At 35.3% G+C, this 24,389-nt stretch overlaps 1 protein-coding gene across 1 annotated transcript; it reads left to right on the top strand.

Moving 5' to 3' along the window:
- Positions 1-11,425: 11,425 nt before the first annotated feature.
- LOC308552544 (olfactory receptor 6C76-like) lies at positions 11,426-12,374 on the top strand (the record flags this gene model as incomplete). The annotated part of the gene is given in 2 exon segments (XM_081127777.1): positions 11,426-11,599; positions 11,601-12,374. Coding segments are annotated over 2 exon segments (948 nt in total).
- Positions 12,375-24,389: the final 12,015 nt, after the last annotated feature.

The raw sequence follows: 24,389 nt of genomic DNA, 5'->3' as shown, positions 1-24,389 counted from the left end.
AAATAAAAACTCATAGACACAGACAACAGTATGGTGGTTACCAGAAGGAAGGGGGGTAGGAGGGTAGTAAAGGGTAAAGGGGGTCAAATATATGGTGAAAAAAGATTTGACGTTGAGTGGTAAGCACACTATGAAATATACAGGTGATGTATCACAGAAATGTACATTTGCCCCTAGCCAGTTTGGCTCAGGGCTAGAGCATCGGCCTTCAGACTGAAGGGTCTGGGTTTGATTTTGGTCAAGGACACTTACCTCGGTTGCAGGCTCAACCCCTAGCCCTGGTTGGGAGGCAACCAATGGATGTGTCTCTCTCACATCGGTGTTTCTCTCTCTCTCTCTCCCTTCCACTCTCTGAAAAACAATGGAAAAAATATCCTCAGGTGAGGATTAAAAAAAGAAAAGAAATGTACATTTGAAACCCCTATAATTTTATCAACAAATGTCACTCCAATATATTTAATTAAAAAGAAAGAAGAAAAGAAGAGAGAGAGAGAGAAGAAAGAAAGAAGAAGGAAGGAAGGAAGGAAGGAAGGAAGGAAGGAAGGAAGGAAGGAAGGAAGGAAGGAAGGAAGACTATTTTTTTAAAAAAAGCAAGCAAAAATTTAAATTCAGTTGAATATCACCGAGTATATCCACTGTTCAAAGGTCAGGAATTTCCTGGCTAATATTGGCATAAGAGTGAGATAACTTCTCTAGATAGACTCATGCTGTCAGGCTTTGTTTTGTCTTTACCACTGCCTGATATTATGAGAGCACTGTTTACCATAATCATTACCTCCAGCCCTCCAAATGCTTCAATTATGCAAGCTAACAGCTATTGTTTTAACTTAATTATCATGGTAGAGGATAGACCATATGGTCTGGTATTCCAATGACACCGTTAATCAAAGCTTGAAATCCATTATGCTAATGACCTAAGGAAAATTAAACTATAAAGTACCCAATCTTGGGTCACACATTTTATAAAGTCTATAAAAATACAAGTATGCTAGTATTTATTTTAAGAAATCTGTAATAGTTTGCTAAATCACTAAACATGCATGGTCTTCCGCAAAGAGAACCTCAGCTCTACTCAAAAATATACTTCTTCATCTTTGTTTGTACTATAGAATCACCTAGTTGGGAATTACTCGTAGGTGTCAATTAAAATAATACCTCCTAATTTATGATTTCTCATTGATATTTACAAGAGAGCTGAGGAGAATCTTTTTTACAAAAATAATCAGGGGAAATGTTTGAAAAATACTCAAGGAAGAGATAATTTTTTCATCAGTCATTCTCTCTGCTTCATGAAAATTCTAATATTATAGGTAGAATTCTATATTCCTCCAATATTTAATGACTCCCATGAGAACCCAGTTAAAAAGTGTTGCCAAAATTAATTCCATTACAGATGCACTAATTTTTCTGTTTCCAAAGAGATTTCTATAATGTTTCATTTAAAAACAAACCATTCTATAACTCTATACTCAAAACCACATAAAGTGTGACTGTTTCTTTTGGATAAAAGCTTTTTTGAAAATCTATGTTATTAAGCAATATCAGTAAAATCATAAAATGCATGACATTTAAATTCCAAAACAAAATATTTTTGGAAATATGCTCATTGTATTTTCTCATCTTCACAGATTGGATTTTTGATTGAGAAATTGACAGTTTATGACAAGGAGGGTTCTGAACAAAATCTTTAAATTTAAAATAGTGAGTTTACAAAAATGAATTAGTTTTATAAAATATGTAAAAATGAAGGAATCATTTTCTATCTAAAACATTATATTTCTCTTATTGTTAATATGTAATCAGAAAAATACTGAATGTAAACTATGACTCAGATCCATCATGGACTATCATAAAAGTGAGTCTGTTTTCTCTTTATCCACATTGTTCATTTAACTTTCTAAATCATAGAACTTAAACAATTTCTCCCTTTGAAATGACTTTTGTCAATTCTTGAATTATTTGCTCTGCCAATAGCTTTCTAAATTTGTCACAGTTGAGCTCATAAATATATCTGGCTTGCTTCAAGGAGGAGTTTGGTAGCATTTTTTTCTGATTTTTTTAAAATTAAATTTATTGGAGTGACATTTTATAGGTTTCAAGTGTACAATTTTATGGTACATCACCTGTATATTGCATTGTGTGCCCACCACCCAAAGCCAAATCTTCTGTCACCAAATATTTGACCCCCTTTCCTACCCTCCACTCCCCTTCCCTCTGGTAACCACCATACTATTGTTTGTGTCTATGAGTTTTTGTTTGTTTTTCTTGTTTGTTCATTTGTGGCTTTCAGTTTTATAGCCTAACATAAATGAAATCATATGGTTCTTCACTTTTTCTGTCTGAGTTATTTCATTTAGCATGATATTCTCTAGGACCATCCATGTTGTCACAAATGGCAGTATTGCATCTTTTCTTATGGCTAAATGGTATTCCACTGTATATATGTACTACATCTTTTTTATCCAATTATCTAGTGAAGGACACTTCAGTTGTTTCCATGTCTTGGGCACTGTGACTAATGCTGCAATTGCAATAGTGGTGCATATGTCTTTGTGAATAAATGTTTTCAACTTTTTTTGGTAGATATCCAGAAGAGGGGATAATGGTTCATGTGGTAACTTTATTCTTAATTTTTGAGGCACCTCCATACTGTTTACCATAGTGGCTGTACCAGTTTATGTTTCCACCAGCAGTGAATAAGGGTTTCTTTTTCTCTACAACCTCTCCGACATTTGTTATTACTTGTCTTATTGATAGTAGACATTCTGTCAGGTGTGAAGGTGGTATATCATTGTAGCATATTTTCAGCCAGACCTTATCTTGTATAACCAAGTATAGCCATACCAGTCACAGGATGCATCACCCCATACCACTGTCATCTGCACATCCTAACATCTCACACTTTGACAATGCTATTAAACTAGACTACCCTCACAATTCACTCAGTTATCACCAATCTGGTTTCTCTTTTTCTAATATGGGTAGCACCACACAATGCTGAACTAGATAGGTAAATATCGCTCAGGAGATTGAAAACCTAACTTCCCCAGGATTCCAAAATTCTCATTACCTAAAGGGCCCATTTTGTTGACACATACCACTTCTGGTATCTTTATGTCAGGATTGACTGGTTCAGAATAATTGATTCATGGATGCAGAGCTAAGCCCATACAGCTAAAGAAATCTCTGGATTTTGAGAACAGTTCTAATCTGGGTTGCATACATGTTATTCAATCATTAACTCATTATTTAATTCATCAAATAAAATGGAATCAAAATCTGTATTAAGCGCTACAAATGATAAGGTAGGAGACAGACCTTGATGCTAACCTATCCACATATACCACCTATGTAACCTTGGACAAGTTATATAAGCCCTCAATGCCTCAAGTTCCTCATTTACAAAATGAGGTTCTTAACAGGGCCTCCTGAAAGCATTTGGGGCCACAGGTTAAAAGCTGTTTAGATCTTTAGTGTAATATGAATAATAATGAATATAATAATAATAATAATAAAACATATTTTCTATAAAATTAGTTATTACTCTCATTGCTGTTGTTATTTTCTTCCTTCCAATATATTTCCTTTCTCTATCACATCCTCCAAAACTACAGTTTGGTAAGCAGGAATGTTATCTAGTTATTATTTTTGAAAGCTGAGCTTGATAAAGACTTCATGTAACAACTTTCTAAAATAATTATTTAATCTTACAAGGAATGTTATGATTTTTTTTCATTGTTTATTTGCCTGATTATATTTAAAGACTCAAAATAGAACTTTTACATTATAACCTTGTTTATTAATAAGGTCTGGCATTGTGTTGTACAAACTTTAGTCAAAAAGGAGAAAATAGGGTCAATTTTGACTAAAGGAAAATGGGAATGAATTTCAATGAACTGCCTATAACTACAGTATTTTCTGCTTAATTTTTACTATAGATAGAAACCAAGGAGTGATGTCAGAGCAATGGTGGCATGAGAGATACTCTTGTCCTCGCTCCCTGAAATTTCAACAAATTAACCAATTATACCTCAACAAAGAATCCCCTACTCAACACAGAGGCACGCCTGAGAGACCTGCACACTGAAACATCTAAAAGTGGGAAACCAGGAATAAGTGGGAGGTGAGAAGGGAAGAGACCTCAGACCCAGCCTTGCATCCAGGAGCTCACAGGGGCCAGTAGAGGGGACGAAGCCAGTGGTAGCAGGCACTTCCCTCAGCTGGCCAGGAGGAAGAGAAAGCTGCAGGAGGTAGCCCAACAGGGCAAGCAGAGTGAAAAATGACTCAGCCAGGAGACACCTGTCAGAGTTTGGGAGTTCTGCCTCACGGCTCTCCACTGTCAGGTGGGGGTGTTTCTGACAAAGAAATGGAACCACAGAGCCCTGCTGCCCCTTGGGTTCCCAAAACTTGCCTCCCACTGCCCTCAGAGTCAGGTCAAGGAACATTTTATTTGTAAACCAAGAGCTATTACAGTAGAACCACTATTTCCCTCTGCTTCTGATCTCCAGGTCTGGTGCTAAACAAACCCACCTCCAAGCAGCATGACTGTATTGTCTTACAGAAGCCCTTAGAGGTGAAGTCTGGGAGATCACAGAGGTAAAAAAAATCTTGATTCAGCACCATCTACTGGAAAATAGTAGAAAGACCTCTTCAGAGAATGCTGCTATACAAGGGACATTTATGCCTAGACAAAGGGGATGAGTAAATGCCAAGAGCAACCACAGTAAAAAGGATGATCAGAAAGAAAATGAAAAATCCCCAGAGAGCAAGCTGAAAAACATGGAAATATGTGATATAAATGAAAGAGATTTCAAGATTGCAGTTCTGAAAATACTCAACGTGATGCAAGAAAATACAGACAGACAATTCAGTGCACTCAGAAAACAAATCAATGAACAAAATGAGTACTTTATCAAAGAGATTGAAACTTTTAAAAAGAACCAATCAAAAATCCTGGAAATGAAGCAAGGGAAGTAAAGGCAAAAATTAATTAATGGGGGAAAACAAGATGGCGGCGTAGGTAACAGCTGCACCTGCCGCCTCCCGCAACCACATCAAAATTACAACTAAAATACAGAACAACCATCACTCAGAACCTCCTGAGATCTGGCTGAACAGAAGCCCCACAACCAGGGAGCTGAAGGAGCATCGAGACCAGGAGGAGTGGGCGGAGACGCGGGAGGATCGGGGCTGAATCCCAGAGACACAGCCGCCGGCGCACACCCGGTGCCGCGGTTGAAACCCCAGAGGGAATCTTGGTGGTGAGGGTTTCCTGGAGGAGTGAGGGGTCCCGGCTCCAGGGCCAGAAGAGAGGTCCCCACAACTATGGGCTGTGAAACCAGCGGGGACTGTCCCTGAGGATCGCGGAGGCTGCAGGAGCCCCAGCAGCTCCTCTAAAGGGCCCGGCACGGACTCACTCGGACGCTCCCTCTGAGCCCAGCGCCGGGCAGCAGCCTGAAAGGACCCGGGACACTCGGGGGGGAACTAACCTGCCTGGAATCCGGGCGAGAGGCGGAGGGGCGGCTTCCTCCCAGGCAGAAGGGCTGGAGGAGGCCATGGCTCCTTTGGCGAGTCCTCCCCGCACAGCCGGCAGGCAGGCGCCATGTTTGAATCACCAGCACCTGACTCACACCTTTGGCCCCGCCCCGTGATTCCCGGAGGCCCCGCCCCTCCCCACCTGCACCTCATCCAGGCCATTTCCAGGGGCTTTTCTGTGCAAGTGGCCTCTCCAGCCTCATGCTTAGGACTTTCCTAAAATCTCTCAAACAAGCAGCAGAGGGCCCCATATAGCTTGGTAAGTGGCCTCAGGCCTGGCACTAGTGGCAGCCTGCATTGGCTCATAGCTTGGCCTCTCCTGGACACCTCCAAGCCCAGCACAAGTAGCAGCCAACTACGGTTTGCTGTGCAGCTCATGCTGGGTGGCCCTGGGCAAGGCACTGGCACAGGCTGACTTTGCACCTCCTGGGAGGCCCCAGAGACAGTGCACCTGGTGGTCAGACTTGACCACGCTGGATTACAACCCTACCACAGCCACGAGTGACACACTCAAGGGGCGCACTTGGTGAACCAAAGCTCCACTGAAGTAAATCCTGCTCCATAGGGGTGTCTCCAGCACAGCAGCTCTTTGGCTGTAGTTGCAGCTGGTCCTCACCGCTGATTGATGTGGGGGTCAGTTCCTCCCAGTGACGCCAACAGCAACCAAGGCTCAACTACAATAGGACAGTGCACACAGCCCACACAGGGGAGCACCTAGAAGGCCTAGCTCAGGTGACTGGGGAGGCTGAGCCACTGGGCCCTATAGGACACCTACTACACAAAGCCACTCTACAAATTCCAGGAGACATAGCAGCTCTACCTAATATATAGAAACAAACACCTGGAAGCAGCCAAAATGCAGAGAGAAAGAAACATGTCACAAAGAAAGAACAGAAGAAATCTCTAGAAAAGGAACTAAATGAAATAGATCCAAGCAAACTAACAGATACAAAGTTCAGAATAATTGTTATAAGGATGCTCAAGGATATTAGTAAGAGTATAACGAAAATAATTGAGAAAATCAATGACATAATAAAGGACTAATTTGAAATGAAGGCTACAGGAACTGAAATGAAGAATAATTTACAGGGAATCAACAATAGAGTAGAGGACGCTGAGAATCAAATCAGCAATTTGGAACAGGAAGAAACAAAAAACACCCAACCAACTAAAGAATTTATATGCATATATGCACAACCGAAGGACACGGACAATGGTGGGGAGAGGGAATGGGGAGAGGGATGGGGCGGGGTGGAACGGGTCATTGGGGAGAAAAAGGGACATCTGTAATATTTTAAACAAAAATTAAATTTTTAAAAAAAACACCAGACCAGAAGAGCAAAAAGAAAAAAGAATCCAGAAATATGAAGATAGCATAAGGAGCCTCTGGGATGACTTCAAGAGGCCCAACATTTGTATTATTGGGGTGCCAGAAGGAGAGGAAAGAGAGCAAGGAATTGAAAACCTATTTGAAAAAATAGTTACAGAAAACTTCCCCTACCTGGGGAAAGAAATAGACTTACAAGTCCAGGAAGCACAGAGGGTCCCAAACAAGAAGAACCCAAAGAGGCTCACAGCAACACGCATCATAATTAAAATGCCAAAGGTTAAAAACAAAGAGAGAATCTTAAAAGATCTCATAAAACTCAACACCAAACAAGCAACCCAATCAAAAAGTGGGCAGAGGACCTGAACAGACACTTCTCCCAAGAAGACATACAAACAGCAAATAGATATCTGAAAAATGTTTGACCTCACTAGCAATTAGGGAAATGCAAATCAAAACTACAATGAGATACCACCGCATGCCTGTTAGAGTGGCTATTATCAACAAGACAGGCAATAACATCTGTTGGAGAAGTTGTGGAGAAAAGGGAACCCTCGTAAACTGCTCGTGGGAATGTAAACTGGTACAGCCACTATGGAAAGCAGTCTGGCAATTCCTCAAAAAATTAAGAATAGAGCTACCATATGACCCAGCAATCCCTCTCCTGGGCATATACCTGAAAAACTTGACAACATGTATGTGAAAAGATATATGTACCCCTATGTTCATTGTAGCATTATTCATGGTAGCCAAGACATGGAAACAACCAAAGTGTCCTTTAATAGATGACTGGATGAGAAAATGTGGTACATGTACACAATGGAATACTACTCAGCCATAAGAAAGGCTGAGATACTGCCATTTCTAACAACATGGATGTACCTTGAAAATATTATACTAAGTGAAATAACTCAGTCAGAAAAAGCTAAGAACCATATGATTTCACTCATATGTGGGATATAAAACTGCATCTCGTGGGCACAAACAGGAGTGTGGTAGTTGCCAGAGGGATGGGGGTAGGGAGGTAGAGGGTGAAGGGGGTCTTAATATATGCTGATGGGAGAAGATCTGACTTTGGGTGGTGGGCACACAGAGCCATATACAGGTCTTGTAACATAGAAACCCATACCTGAAACTTATAGGTTCATATTAACCATTGTCACCCCAATAAATTTAAGAAGCATTATTAAAAAAAGAAACCAAGACATATTTAGAAAAAGATTGCATTCTGACTCAATAATAATTTTTCCACTGGCAAAATTAGCAAATAGAATTCTGTGGACATTGTTTTTAAAAAGCCTATGTGTTTCAATAACTTGTTTAATCTTACCAAATGAAGTACTTCCACAATGAAGTAAACTAAGTATTTATCATTATTAGCCATTTTTATGACTTTAAAAATAAAGTTTTCTCTGTGTTAAGTAAGCAATCAAAAGATATAACAAGGAATTATAAAAGCTCTGATTAAAACCTAAGATTTTTACGTAATAAAAACCAGATTAATTGCTGGTATGAGTTTGCAATTTTGATGGATATCTATGTTGTCACTTTTTGTTAATACATGTTTTGTTGTTCTTTGTGCAGAAGAACACTACAAATGTATTTGAAATCATATCAAGAGTTGGCATCCATGATTACTTTTACCTACAGACCTAAGAATTTAGAGTTTATCTATGTTAAATAAGACATCAATTAGAGAATTCATTCTCTGGGACTTAGAGATGACACAGAGTTACAAGCTGTGATATTCTTTCTGCTGTTCACCTACTTATTGAGAGTAACTGGAAATCTTACCATCATCATGTTAACACTTTCAAATGTTAGTTTGAAGACTCCCACGTATTTCTTCTTCAGGAATTTCTCTTTCTTAGAAATATCATTCAAAACAATCTGTATTCCCAGGTTTCTGGTCAGCATCACTACAGGAGACACAACTGTTTTTCTATAATGCTTGTGTGACACAAGCATTTTTAAAATTCTTCTGGGCTACCATGTCCTATGACCACCATGTGGCTATCTGCAAACCTCTACATTACACAACTATCATGAGTAACAAAGTCTAACCAACTTGTAACCAGCTCCTGGCTGGCTGGTTTCCTCATTATCTGTCCCTCTGTGATTATGGGCCTCCAACTGATGCTGGAAATGTATACATTAATATCAAATGGTTACCTATTGCTTAAAATGAAGATTTCCTAATTAGGTATCAAGTGCTTAAAATTTTATATAAATAAATAAATAAATAAACAAACAAATAAATAAATAAATACAAAGCCAACTCCTTTAAAATAAAAATATCCGTGTTGTAATTTTTCTAAAATTATATTTGTCTCTAAAATAATATTTGTCTGGTGATGAAGTCTCTAATAATTCAATTATTAACAAAACCTCTGTTTCTAAAGTACCATTATAATTACACAAAAGTTATTTAAATATGCTAGTTTTTGCTTATAATATGTTCAACAATAAGATACTATTTCAAAGAAGTTATATTTTTTAGCATTGAATTTATTCACTATGAAATGAAGTATGCTAAGTTTTCTTATTATTAAAAAATAGCTTTGATACGCATTATTAAAACATATCTTGGGTTTATGTTAATGTTGAAAATTATATAGAAACGTAAAGGTGAAATTTGAGTTGTTTCCTTACTAGTCCTCTGCCTGTTTTGCCTTTCGTATTTTAAACTGATTGCCCACAGTGTTAAGAATGATACATGGATCACAGGAATATGAACATCTGAAAATGTTGTTTTATTTTTGCTAAGTTTCTCCACGTCCCCAAATATTTGGCCAACATTCTGCTGGATTACTTCCCAAAACTTCTCCTGGGACACAGATCTCATAATAAACCAATTAAAATATACTTGCCAAAGTTTTTCTTGTGCATGATTCATCAGTGCCCTATTATTATTTTCCCAAAGGTCATTAAGAATTTATTTCAAAGAATATTTCTAAGAAAAAAAATTTCTGTAGCAAAACACATTAAAGGTGCTAGGCTTACTTTTTGCCTAAGGAAAATAAATGGCATTGGCCTTCGGTAAAATATTAGGATAGCTTATCAAAAAATAATTCTGAATTTGTTTTATTTCATAAATTTTATCTGAAGATTTGGTGTTAAGAAGGCAGGTGGAATATTTCAGGATTTCAGATTCGAAACAATGGTGAGGAAAAACATGAGGAAACTCCTTCATTAGATGTTTTAAGATGAGACATCAGGTTTTTATGAAGGAATATACAGCTTCACGGGAAGAGAGGGAAACAGTTGCTTCTCCATGAACTGTTAGCCTACTGCTTGGCTTTTGATTTAAGATATTGCGCACATTAGTTTGCATCCAATATTTAACATTAACCATCAATCTTTTCACAATATGTAAGTATTCTTAGTTTGTTTTTATTTGATGTTTCAACTTCTGTTCATTATACAGCATTGATTACCACCCCTAGTGTATTTTTCTCTCATTCTGTATACATATATATGTGTGTATGTGTATAATATATTATATATATTAAATAGGTAAATCAATAAACAGAAATGGGAAAAATATTTAAAATGGTGATTTCTATAAATTAACTGAAATATGTGGAATATGGCATGGTTTCCTTAATATTGGTACATTTACACTTAGAAAGACCTGATGCATATTCCTGGTGTGAGTGTTCAAGATAGTTCTAAATAACATATGTAAAGTGTTTGCATATTTCATGTCTAAACTTTATATATATATATGAGTAGTTCTGAAGTTCATTAACATATTTAGTGAATATGTTGCTTGATGCTCAATTGTTGACTAGATTTTTTAAAACTTTTATTGGGAATTTTGAAACAATAAAGTGAAAAACTTAAGTTTTATTGAATTTTCACGGAAAGACATCTTTTTTAGAAAATAAAGATAAAAAGAGAGGGGTTCAGAGTGTCCATTGATACCTGGAAATGAATGTGTAGTAGATTGAAAACATATGGATACTATTTATACAAACTTCTGTTTATATAAATAAAAGTTTATAATACAATGTTAGAATGACTTGGTCTCTAATTTTTTATGAGGAAAAGGGCAGTAAAGAAATAAATATAGTATTTACTACTCCTCGAAAAGAATTTTCACTGGAAAATATTAATTAGAGTCGGGTTGATCATTGATTTCCATCATCAATAGGAATTTCATGCCTGGAAAAGATGACATAAGAAAAGCATTATGTCTTCTACATTTTAGCTAAACAATGAAGCATGAGAATAGTTCATGCTCAATCAATAGATTTTCCATGTGACAACTGTGAGTAGTGGAGGTACAGTAAACAGGTAGCAAGGAATCAGAGGACATTGTTCAGAGTAATACCACTGATGTTAAGCACAGAAGATACACCCATAAAAAGTATAATAGAATTAAGGGACATGGGGATTGCATAGAATGTATTAAAATAATTTTTTAAGGCTCAGATACCTCTTGTGAAAATAAAAGCACCACTTTAAAAACAGGTGCAGATACTTACACTTGTCTAACTGATTTATTGTTGTCCGCTTTGATTCTTGCCAGCCAGACTTGTCAGAAATCACCCACCAGAAATGACAAATCGAACATCCGTGACAGGTTTCATTCTCCTGGGCCTGACAGACAATCCAGTGATACAGGTCGTGATTTTCTTCTTTTTATCACTCACATACATACTGAGTGTTGCTGGAAATCTCACTATCATCATCCTTACCCTGCTGGATTCCCACCTGAAGACCCCTATGTATTTTTTTCCTCAGGAATTTCTCCTTCTTAGAGATTTCATTTACTTCTGTCTGTAACCCCAGGTTTTTGATCAGCATCCTAAGCGGAGACAAATCTATTTCCTATAATGCTTGTGCAACTCAGCTGTTTTTCTTTATCTTCCTTGGCTCAACAGAGTTTTTCCTTCTGGCCTCTATGTCCTATGATCGTTATGTAGCTATCTGCAGACCCCTGCATTACACAACCATTATGAGTAACAGGATCTGCTACCAGCTTGTAGGCAGCTCTTGGCTGGCTGGTTTCTTGGTCATCTTTCCACCACTGACCGTGGGCCTGCAGCTGGATTTCTGTGGCTCCAATGTCATTGACCACTTCACCTGTGATTCCACTCCTTTACTGCAAATTTCTTGCACAGACACAAGCACGCTAGAGCTCATGAGCTTTGTTCTAGCTGTGCTTACTCTTATGTCCACTTTGACGTTAATAATTATCTCCTATTCTTACATCCTCAGAACAATTCTGAAGATCCCCTCAGCTCAACAAAGAAAAAAGGCCTTTTCAACCTGTTCCTCCCATATGATTGTTGTCTCTATCTCTTATGGAAGCTGCATCTTCATGTATGTGAAAACATCAGCAAAGCAAAGGGTTGCTTTGACAAAGGGGGTGGCTATGCTCAATACCTCTGTCGCTCCTATGCTGAATCCATTTATTTACACCTTAAGGAACCAGCAGGTGAAACAAGCATTTAAGGATTTTGTGAGAAAGTTACACTCCTCAAAAACATGGATGCAACTGTAATTTATTATTGAAATATATACAATTTTAACCAGAGAGCCAGTGAATAATTTTTTAAAATATCTTCTGTCTCTTTTATTTCTTCTTAGAAATACAATTGTTTATGCTATTTTGGATATAAAATTCTTACATTGCAAATTCTTCTTAAATAAGTTTAGCAAAAAATCTATTATGGAATGATCTTGCATACTTTCATGTGATACAACTCAAAGTTAGAACTAAAGTTACTTCATATATGTACTTCAAAAATATCTACAAAGTGATGATATAAATCACTTCTAAAATATTTGAGCCAAATAAAGTTTCTTTAGTTATTACTTGCATGTAGGTCTAAATTGAAATGTACATATATATTTATGTACAAACATATATAAAAGTACATATGTATATGTGTATATGTATATATATATACATATATATGCTTTTTAAAAAATGAAACATAGAGGTAAATCAGCCTTGTGAATAAGAAATAACTTGTATAAAATAAACAGTAAAATAAGACTGAATGTGGAAAAACAGGATGTTCATTTTTATGTTGAAAATGAAATTTAAATCATAGTTTACTTATATTCTATATAAAAAATTTAAAAATACATTACATATTTATCATGACAGAAAACCATTACAGGAAAAATATTTTTGCTGAGTTATTTATTATTTTTAGAGCAATTTAATGAATGTGTGCTTAAATATGAAAAAAAAAAAAACTAATACAACAAGCTACAACTTTAAGAACAATTTCATGAATGTAAAATTTTTATAATTGGAATTAATACTTAAAAGGCAATAGCATGTAAGCACATTTCTATAAAATACTCTTATAGGAAGCTAGCAACATTTGGCTTGGGAATAATACTGTCCTCTCTGAAGACCCTAATTTACCCAAGATTGTGATTTAGGACTCTTTAACCATATAAATACTAGCTAATAGTATTGTTTTCTCTCTTATCAGAGTCTCACTCTAACTTTGGTAAGTTTTGATCATTGTATTTTGTGAGATTATACTAGTTGCCAGATAAACATTAAAAATAAAATCAGATAGAGAAAAAAAGATTAAATAAATTGAAAAATCTTAGGAAGACACATAAGAGACATAAAAATTCTACTTAGCTCAGGAGCTGGAAAGATAAATTCCTTTATACTATGACTATTTATTGCTTATAATTTTTCTCACATGCTTTCCCGTCTCTCTGTTTTTAATATGTATCTTTATTTGGTTCTATTTTGTTTTCTTCCTCCATAACAGATCATCTTCTATCATGTAATAAATGGTACACTACCTTTTAGACTTCATTTCACTCTTTTCAGTTCATGTTAAAAAGCAGGAGACTCCTTGCCACCAAGTTCAATAAAAGCATCAGTTAGAAGATGTTAATTGATACACCTTTAAATAAGTAGCAATCATTGAACAATGTCTTTGATCCCTGAGCATCAGTTACATGTTTCATAGCCACAGTGTGTTGGTTAAGTTTTGTGTGTGCTAAAGTTAAGCTGTATAGATCTGTACTCTGGCTCTGTCATTTACAACCTTGAGCTTTTGAGAAAATTTTAAACTAAGGTTCAGATTTTTTACATGTACAGGAGGTACAGTAATTGTACTTAATCATAGATTTGTTGTTATAATTACATATAGGTTAAACCTCTAAAACACAACCAGTAATATAGTAAGTGCTCAGTAATGTTAATAATTATTGTTATTGTTATAATAATTACTTTTATTCACATAGTTTGTGTCATATTATAAAGTAAAGAAGTAGAGGTGAGGTGATGGAGTGACAGCTAACCTTGCTTGACAGTGAGAGGGAAATAGTTGTTGGGCATAAACAAATGATTCAAGTTTATTTCAGCCAACTCCATTTGGATAATTTGGTTGTATGGAAAGTATACCTGCAGATACAGAGGCACTTCCCAAGGAAATGACCACCTATGGATATTCTTTAAAGGGTAGCATAGACTTGATAAATTTATGGTAGCAAAAAAATTGGCACTTTGCCTTGTCCAACTGTCATATTTTATCAGATTTTCTGACCAATCATAGTCAAAAAATAGTCAAATGTATAAGACAATGTAAATTAATCACTTAAAAAATATTTCATGTGTAGGGAGCCACATGCTTGACATCATTATACTACGGAAGTTGACTATCTTTTGATAAAATTAGGGTTGAAAAACTGAAAGTATGATCTCCCTTCTATCAGATCTGCTCTCTGCCTGTTATTTGATGAATATCACCTTACTCAACTTGGGAAACCAGAAACCTGGAATTCATCTCTTGCTTACATCAAATTGTCCATCAAATCTTGTAGGGTTAACTTCTTCATGTTCTGATCTTTCTAATGTTCTCATTTCTCACTCTTAATATGTTCGTTTGCTTCTTTAAAATTTATTATCTGGAGTGAGTCAATGTTCTGGCTGCTAAAATAACTCTGTACTAAGTGTAATTATGGAAGGAAAATAAAAAATACTTAAGCTGTTTCAGTTGGTAAGATAGTTAATAAAGGGCAGGAAATTAGAGGATGCATAACCTGTGGAAGAACTAGAGAAGCTAAGGAAGTTATACAATTGCATAGAGTGCTTGAGTATGAGAAAATGCCCAACAGTGATGTTGGCAATCTTCGGCAATGGAGCTGGCAATTCTCATGTCGGCAAAATCTCATGTTGACTGACTACTGACTTTTTCCTACTGCCAACAGCTGCTTGTTTCTGTTTGTACTCTTTATCCTGAGTTGTTGTCTTCTCCTTATTTTCCCATATTCCAAATCCCATGAGCACCTTTCTTACATGGTTCTTACTTAGAATACTACTGACAAGACAGAATCTACAAGCAAGTTCAATTTAATAAGTGAGTTTAGTAGTTGACCAGACAGAAAGCCAATCTACAAAAATAATCTTTTTAATTTTTTAAATTACAGTTTACATTCAATATTTTGTATTAGTTTCAGGTGTATGACATAGTGGTTAGGCAATCATATACTTTACAAAGTGTTCCCATTGATATTTTCAGTACTCAACTGGCACCATACATAGTTATTACAGTATTATTGATAAATTTATTTCTTTATGATAGCAATAAATATTGAAATTCAAAATAAAGTAAACCATGCCATTAGTGACCAAAAAATGAAATACTTAGGTAGAAAGCCAAAAGATCTTCCTCATTTTTTTTAATATTATTTTTAAATTTTTACTATTCTGATTGGGTGTTTTATGCTTCCTTGTCTTCCAAATTGCTGACTTGATCTTCTGCTTCATCTACTCTACTGTTGGTTCCCTATAATGTAGACTTCATATCAGTTAGTGTATTCTTCATTTCTAACTGGTTCATTAAAAAAATGAGGCTAGTGTAAGGAGCCTCTTCAAATGTACCAACATTCATATTATGGGGGTGTTGGAAGGAAAAGAGAGAGAGCAAGAAATTGAAAACTTATTTGAAAACATTAATGACAGAAAATTTCCCTAATCTGGTAAAGAAAATAGATATACAAGTCTAGGAAACACTGAGATTCCCAAACAAGATGAGCCCAATAAGGCCCACACCAAGACACATCATAATTAAAATGCCAAAGGTTAAAAACAAAGAGAAAGAATCTTGAAAGCAATAAGAGAAAAGCAGTTAGTTACCTACAAGGATGCTCCCATAAGGATGTCAGTTGAGTTTACAACAGAAAGTTTGCAGGCCAGAAGGGATTGGTACGAAATATTCAAAGTGATAAAGGACCTATAACCAAGGTTACTATCCAGCAAATCTATCATTTAGAATCAAAGGACAGATAAAGAGCTACCCAGACAACAAAAAGCTAAAGAAATTCATTACCCCCAAACCAGTATTCCAAGAAATGGTAAAGGATCTTCTTTAAGAAGAAACTAAAGAGAAAATAAAGATAAAAAATATGAATAATAAAATGCCAATAACTACATATCTCTCGATAATTACTTTATTTTTTTAATTTTTTAATTGATTTTTAGAGAGAGAGGAAGGGAGAGGGATAAAGAGAAAGAAAGGCCGATGAGAGATCATCAATCAGCTGCCTCCTTCATGCCCCCTACTGGGAATTGAGCCCACAACCTGAGTATATGCCCTGACTGTGAATTGAACCTCGACCTCTTGGTTCCTGGGTCGATGGTCAACCAAAGAGCCACACCAGCTGGACTCTCAACAATTACTTTAAATGAAAATAAATTAAGTGCTCAAATCAAAAGCCATACAGTGGCTGGATAACAAAACAAGACCCTTACATATGCTGTCAACAAGAGACTGTCTTCATAAAGACACACACAGATTGGAAGTAAAAGGATGAAAAAGATATTTCATGAAAATGGAAATTTTTTAAAAAGCTAGGGCAGCTTATACCAGACAAAATAACATTAAAACAAAGGCTATAACAAGAGACAAAGAAGGACCCAGCAACTCCACCTCTGGATATTCAGCTGAAGAAACTCAAAACACTGAATTGAAAAGACATATGAGTCCATATGTTCCTTGCAGCATTATTTACAATAGCCAAGATATGAAAGCAACCCAAGTGTCCATCAATAGATGAATAAATTAAAAAATAAAGTGGTGCATATATACAATGGAATATATATGACTGAGCCATAAAAAAGAATAAAATCTTTCCATCAGCAACATGGGTGGACTAAGAGGGTATTGTACTGAGTGAAATCAGTCAGACAGAGGAAGACAAATGCCAGATGATTTTACTTATTTGTGGACTCTAAAAAACAAAATAAGAAGCAGAACAGAAGCACACTCATAAATACAGAGAACATTTTCAAGGTTTTCAGATAGGAGTGGGTTGAGGGGATGTGAAAAAGATAAAGGGATCAAGAAGTAGAAATTGGTAGTTACAGAATAGTCACGGGGATGTAAAGTGCAGATATGGAATATAGTCAATAACGCTGTAATAACTATGTATAGTGTCAGATGGGCATAAGATTTATAGGGGTGATCGCTTCATAAGTTATGTAACTGTGTAATCATGGGGTTTTACACCTAAAACTAATATAATATTGTACATCAACTGTTAATTTAAAAATTAATTTTTAAAAAATAAAATAAAATATCTAGGACTAAGCTTTTTGTAGTTGCACAATATTACTTATTTGGCACAATTCATTTTCATCATTCAAATCCAACATATAAAGTCATACTTTTGATGAATCTTAATTAAATTCAATGTTTCAACCTCTTTCAATGCACCAGATAAAAATTTTTAGTATTTTGTGGCATGGTAAGAGCCTATTCCTCTAATATATTGTCTCTTACAAAAAAATCCTAATAATAAATAAAACTTTACCTAATGTAAAAAATATGAGCATCAATGATAATTGAAAAACAAATGCTTGTCTTCATTAAAATATAAAATAAAAATTAGGAAGAAAATCCACGAAAGCAATGGTGCTATAATAAAAACCAATAAAAAGGAGAGCAGCTTTATTTATTCAAGCAACATGCAACAAGGACATTTTCCCCAGCTTCCTTTACCATAGGAGCTTTCTTTCTTAATCTTAACAAATTTATTAATCATGTGCCCTGACCTACCATCATCAAACCATAAATTCTTAAAGCAACTAATATGTAACCATACAAAGTTTTTAAACTGTCATCTCAAGTTACTGTAATTTTTATTTCTTTTTTAATTGGACATTATTAAATCAGTCTTCCAAACCTTAGTTTATGCCTTCAAATATTCTTAGATGGGTTTTTTTTTGAAAATATTTCCAAACTTCAGGGGCAGTTATTTCAAAGCCAAAATCATTAGATCAGTAGTTTTTAAATGAGTGAGTTATCCATGTAACCATGGTCTTACAAAGCATTGCCTGTAGGCAGAATAAAGAATATGTATGCCATATTTTTTCCAGTTTTTCAAAAGTAGATAAATGCTTCTATGATTTAAAAAATATAAATTTAACTTACAATATTATTGAATACATAGGAATTTTTCTCAATGTGTATTTTCATATTAAATAGACACTTTACAAGCAATTATGTCATGAGAAATTTGATAAAGCAAAATATTTCAACTATTAAAATTGCTTATACTTATATCAGGCATGTGCTTTTTTTCTCATTAGTAGAATGAGCACTTGGCCTTGTCCGTTGCTATTCTCTCTTACTGTCTCAAAGGACAGTGTTCCTGATGCTGCTTATTTCAGTTGCTTTGCCAAAGTTCATGATGCAAAAGATTTATTAGTGACGTCAGAACCTCGGTCTCCAAGGATTCCTTATTTTTGTTCATTCAGCTGATCCCAGTGCACCTGCAGAAGACTGGGCAGAAAAACATAAATGTAATTATTTTTGGAGTAGGAAAGCCAACTTCCTGTTCAAAACCATTATAGCTCTTCCAAAACCCAGAGGAAGATCTTTTATTATCCTCCCTTACATTAGGTTTTCTTCCCTTTGTGACAGAGATCAAAGGAAAATGTTTCCAAGGTTTACAATAAGAAAGAGCCTCTAATGAGAGTCTTTATATGATATGAAAATGGAAAACTTGAAGAACCCAAGACACTCGAGAAGTGCCCAGAGAGTAAGTGTAGGTTGATAACCCTTTTAGACCAGTGTAGGGGCATGTCTCCCTGAACACAGCACAGTTAAAAAAATAAGGAGCTGCCGGCTGAAACCATGAAAATTTCTTAAATAGTAAGTACCATAAGATAAATATGATAATTACTTTCCCTTCTGAGAGATAAGAAGAAGAAATATTTGTTGACATATCTTTCTGTAACATGGTTAACCTTATATCAATTTTTAATACGAAAAATTGTAATAAACATGTTATGAATTATACAATAGTCCTTTATAAGACTAATGGCACAGCTAGGACTATATTTTTTATTCATAAGTAGTCACCCATGCAGTATAATATCAAGAACATACAGAAACATACTTTCCAAATTCCTGGAATTTATACTCAAAAGATTAATACTACATTGCTTAAAATGTGAAAATTTTCTTTTTTCAATTTTTATTTGTTGATTTGAGAGAGAGAGAAATATCAATATGTTTTCCACTTATTTATGCATTCATTGATTGATTCTTGTATGTGTCCTGATGGGGCATTAAAACTGCAGCCTTGGTGTATCAGGACTATGCTCTAACCAACTGAGATACCTGGCCAGGGAAAATTTGAACGTTTTCTAAATTGTAAATATTCTTTTATGATGAAAAAATGAAGCAGAAACAATTCCATCCTTCCTAAGCATCTAGCAGTTCGACAGAAATGTTCCCTTAAAATCTAGATTACTCACTGGAAAGTAACTCAATGACTTAGGAGAGAGAGGCACTTTTTGTTTCACAGGTTAGCAAGGTTGAAAAGAGTATTTTTATTTATTTTTTTACTATATGATTCTAAATATTAGAAGTATCTAAAACAAATTACTAGAAATAGAAAGAAGAATATTTTTTGTAAAAGGCTGGGGAAAGAGGAAAATAGGGAGGAAAAAGTGATTTTAAATACACATGGCAATCAATAGACAACCTAAGGGTGCATTGCTTAAGAAATACCCTGCAGAGGTGTGATAAAACTGTGTTGGTGCAAAAAGCATGACCCATTCAGAGTTATGAAAACATAATTAAATTTTATTCATTGTAACATGCGACTTAAGATATATTCCAAAAAAAAATGGTAAAGGTAATGCCAGATCTTTAATGTTAATCACACACATGCACATACTATTCTGGTTCTTTTGGGTAAACTCTCAGATTACTGTTCTCTCTACAATTTCCAAGAATAAGACAATTTTCCAAAATCAAAAAGTATATTTCACTATGACCATTTTTACCTGGTGTGTATTCAAAAGAGGAAATATGAAAAAGAAAATGACAGCAAGGTTGTCAATTATTAGCTACTTTATAGTTTCTTCTAATTATTGCCCTTTTTATAATGTTAGAGTAATTGAGAGAAAATTAATTCTTAGATAAATTAAATTTAAAGGACAAGGCAAAGAATAAGTAAAGCACAGTAAATTATTAGCACACAATTTCACTTTTTTGACCTTAAACAAAAACACAGTCAGATATTTCTCCAGAAAAATGGATTTTTTCAGGAACAACAAGAATCACAACTTGGTATTCAACATTTAATTTCATGTTTGTTACTATACCATAAAGATGGTGTCATTAATGGATAAAATGTTGGTTTTCTTGTTAACATACTTAAAACTGTAGTCAGTGATAACACCCTTAGTAGTTTTTATTATAGATTATATTTTATTTCAATAAACTTTAATATTTAATTAAAAAAAAAAAAAGAATTGCAATTTGGGGCATGTGATCTAATGGCCAGCCACACTCAAGTCCAAAGAAACAAAAGAGAGGAAATTCTTTATAGAGAATAGGGGAAATTCAGAGGGGCTGTTGTAAACCAGAAGTCCAATGGAGGAAAATGGCAATTTAACATATAGTGGCTTTTCATTGGCTGATTTTTAACAATCTTTCCTTGGCTGAGTGATTGTTGAGGAGGAGATCTTCTTTCTTCCTGTCAGAGTAGACAAACATCTTCTTGTTGGAGGTAACTGACGACGAGTGGTAGGGTGTAAGAGCTTCACCTACAGGCCCTCTCAATTCTAATTTAAATGAGGTTTCTGTTTATTAATCTTCACAACTTGCATATAAGAGAAACCATTAATAAATTGATCTTATCTAATAAAGGCAAAAATAGAATTTGCATAAAGAAGGAGGACTGAGGGGTTATGAAAAAATCTCAGAGAATTGGAAAGCAAAGCACCATTTTTCTTTCCTTGCATAAGCTGTTGATTGATATGAGAGGCTCACAGAGACCGCTCTTTTGGGAGCCGAAGGGTCATCAAAGGAAAGAGTTTTTATCATTAATCTATTTCTTGAGAAACTTTGAGGGTTTGACATGAAGTAAGTGTATGTGACAGGCTATCATTATATAATGTAGGCAAGGAGCTTTGTTATTGTCTTCATCTTAGTTGTGTCAAGTCTGCATCATCTCCCTTATCAGAGGTTTTTTTTTCATAGTTTTGGTTTTTTCCATAGAGTTTCCCTGTATGACTGTCTATTTTCCTGTGTTAGTCCCTTTAAAGCAAGTTTGGCCTTGCTATATGTACCTCATGGGATTTTTATAAGGCACATGCATAGACCAAAGGAATCAATTTTTCCAGACTCAGAGGGCCATCGTTTCAGGGTATATTTTAAAGCCAACTAGGTGAAAAATCATTCATATAACAAACTAATTAGTGTCTCCTGGGAAGATAATATTTTATTTGGTGATAAAAAAAATAACAGGAACCCTAAAGACTATTATTCATGTAGGACATATTTTCATAGCTATCATTATAAATAATTAATGACGGTTAAGGATTGGGAGCAGTTAGAAGCTCCTCTTACTAAAGAATATGCATAATAATCAAAGATAATATCAACAAAATAAGATTCATAATACAGGAAAAAGAAGCCAGTTAATATTCTACTCATTCTTCATGTGTATCTGAAAATATAATATAAATATATAACTTAAGTGATTATAATGATATAATGGACAGCACCAATTGGAAGGGAGGTGTGAATATAAATGATGATGTCAAGTTTGGGCAATAACTTCCTTAACTGTCTGGGTGGACGTATAACATTAACATGTGTATGAAACTCTTGATCACCATACTAATAATATTCTGATTTTTAATTTCTCCACTGTCACCTCATCCACTGCCTGGCTAAAATTTTTTAAGTCTCTCTGAGTTCAGGGATCTATATAGTGAAAGTTTCCTTCATGATTCTAATTCAGAGAGTTATACACTTTATGATACAGAGCCTAACACTGTGCCTGGCAAATAGTAGACACTGGATGGAACAGTTCCACTTAAAATAGCTTGTCTTGGATTTTCAAATAGCCAGGTGGAAGTAAGTTCTGACATAGAATTATTAAGTGGGTGTGTTCTTTGTTGTTGTTTTTTAAATATATCTTTATTGATTTCAGAGAGAGGAAGGGGGAAAGAGAGAGATAGAAACATCAATGATGAGAGAGTCATTGATTGGCTGCAGCCCGCAACCCAGGCATGTGCCCTGACCGGGAATCGAACCTCGATCTCCTGGATCCTAGGTCGGTGCTCAACTGCTGAACCACGTGCGGCTGGGCAAGTGGGTGTGTTCTAATAGGAAGAAGGAGAGAGAGTTGCATCATTAGTGAGAAAGAGCTCACAAGAATGTCAGAGTGAAGCACTCCACATGTTTTGGAGCGGTCTCAGCCTAAAGATAACCAATTTTGTGGTTGGACTGGCCCTTGTAGTTCTTATTATTGCAAGACCTTCAGTAATAACCATCAGGAAAGTTTATTACTCACAGGTTCTGGAAAGCACATGGTACATCTGGGGTCACACAAGGAGGTCATGGAAGAGGAAGGGTTAGAGGAGTTAGAGTTCTGCTTTCCTGGGTTTGATGGTGGGAACCTGGGACTTCCTGTTCTCTCTCTTTATTGGTGAATTTAAAACATAACAGTAGGAATGTAAAGTGTAGAAGGAGAAAAAACAAGTGGCCTAAACAAGATCTCTAAAGCAAAGGAAGGGATGGTGGGGCTGTTCCAGGGTGATTCTATCTAGTCCTGTGTTTATTGGAGATAGCCAGCTTTGAAGTGGATGCTTCTTTGAATTGGGTGCCTCAGCAATCAAAGCTTAAGTCATGCACTCACATTACAAAAAGAAAAGCCAGCTGTCAGGTCTTACAGGACAACGCAATCAAGGCATAGGCCAATCAGTACACCTTGCGGAGTCAAACCAAAGGAGGTGCGTGAGTATGGACAACGAAGGCTGTGGAGGCAAGCATCACTTTTGTCATAATTTTGCTTACCCTACATTTGTGGAAAGATTTCTGAAAGCAAGACCCAGATAAATTAAGAGAATAAGAGGATTCTTGTCTTCTGAAAAAGGAGAAGATATAGTCAGCCTTATTTAATAAAATATGAAAATTAAAAAGAGGATTAAAAGTGATATTGTGTTTCTGAAGAGGAAAAGAGAACAGAAGCAGGTTAAATTTAAAGTTTAATAAAGGATCAAGTTTAAAAAATTGAAGAAATTTAAAAAGCAAACTACAGGTCAAATAAATAGGTATATTTTGTCCCTAAGGCACTTAGAATTAGCATTTTATTCTCCTTTCCAAGTAATATTGTTTCTCTAATAATTGTAGTTGTGATTCACCAATAGTCTGTTTACAAGGGACTGAGATCATTGGAAGAATGACTGAACTTTGGGTTTTAAAAAAATATTGTGGGGATACCAGGCAAAATAACTACCAAAAAAAAAAAGTGCCATTGGCTTCAACAGTAATAAAGTTCCTGTAGGTGTTAGAAAATTTATAGAGTAGGGTTGGAAGTGAAAGTTTGCAGAGGCTTAAAGCCTAAACTAAGCAGAGGTAAGATGAGCAGGTAGAAATGCTAATCTCTTTTTAAAGAAATTAAAAACATAACAAAAAAGGCACTACCTGACAGACTATATTTAGTGATATTAAATGTAGTTTTAGCTTCAGGGACTTTGAGAGAAATGGTACCAGAGTCAATTAACTGAAAAATAACATGAATGCATATGAAGAGACTCCTTTTGTAAATATCTTGAACACAGTATTTTCTCACATTATAGATAAAATAATTTTACATAAAACCGTCTTAGGGTTAAGAAGGAAACCAAATAGAGAAGAATAAATAGACAAAAATCTCAAGATCCAGTGTTATATTTTGTTGTCATTCTTATTTGTTTGTTTTTCCAGGAGAAATGCATCCTACTCTTAAAACAATCCTTTTATTGGAACAACAGAAGAGAATTCACGTTCTTAATTATCTGGATATGTCCTATATCTAAGGTTTGTCTTGGATAAAGAAGGCTTAAGTAATATCATCATTTTTCCTAACTTATTTTTAAATCCAATTAATGTACTAAATTATAATCAACTACATTTATAAATTTTGAGGAGCAAATAATGATCCGAGAAACAGCTGGATTATGAAACAATAACAGGAATCCTAAAGGAATAATAATTTGCTCATACAAGTAATATTCAGGAAGTCT

The sequence above is a fragment of the Miniopterus schreibersii genome (assembly GCF_964146895.1).
Source record: "Miniopterus schreibersii genome assembly, chromosome: 2".
Taxonomy (NCBI): domain Eukaryota; kingdom Metazoa; phylum Chordata; class Mammalia; order Chiroptera; family Miniopteridae; genus Miniopterus; species Miniopterus schreibersii.
Note: the sequence above shows the minus strand (reverse complement) of the source record. Positions and strands in the feature narration are given on the sequence as shown.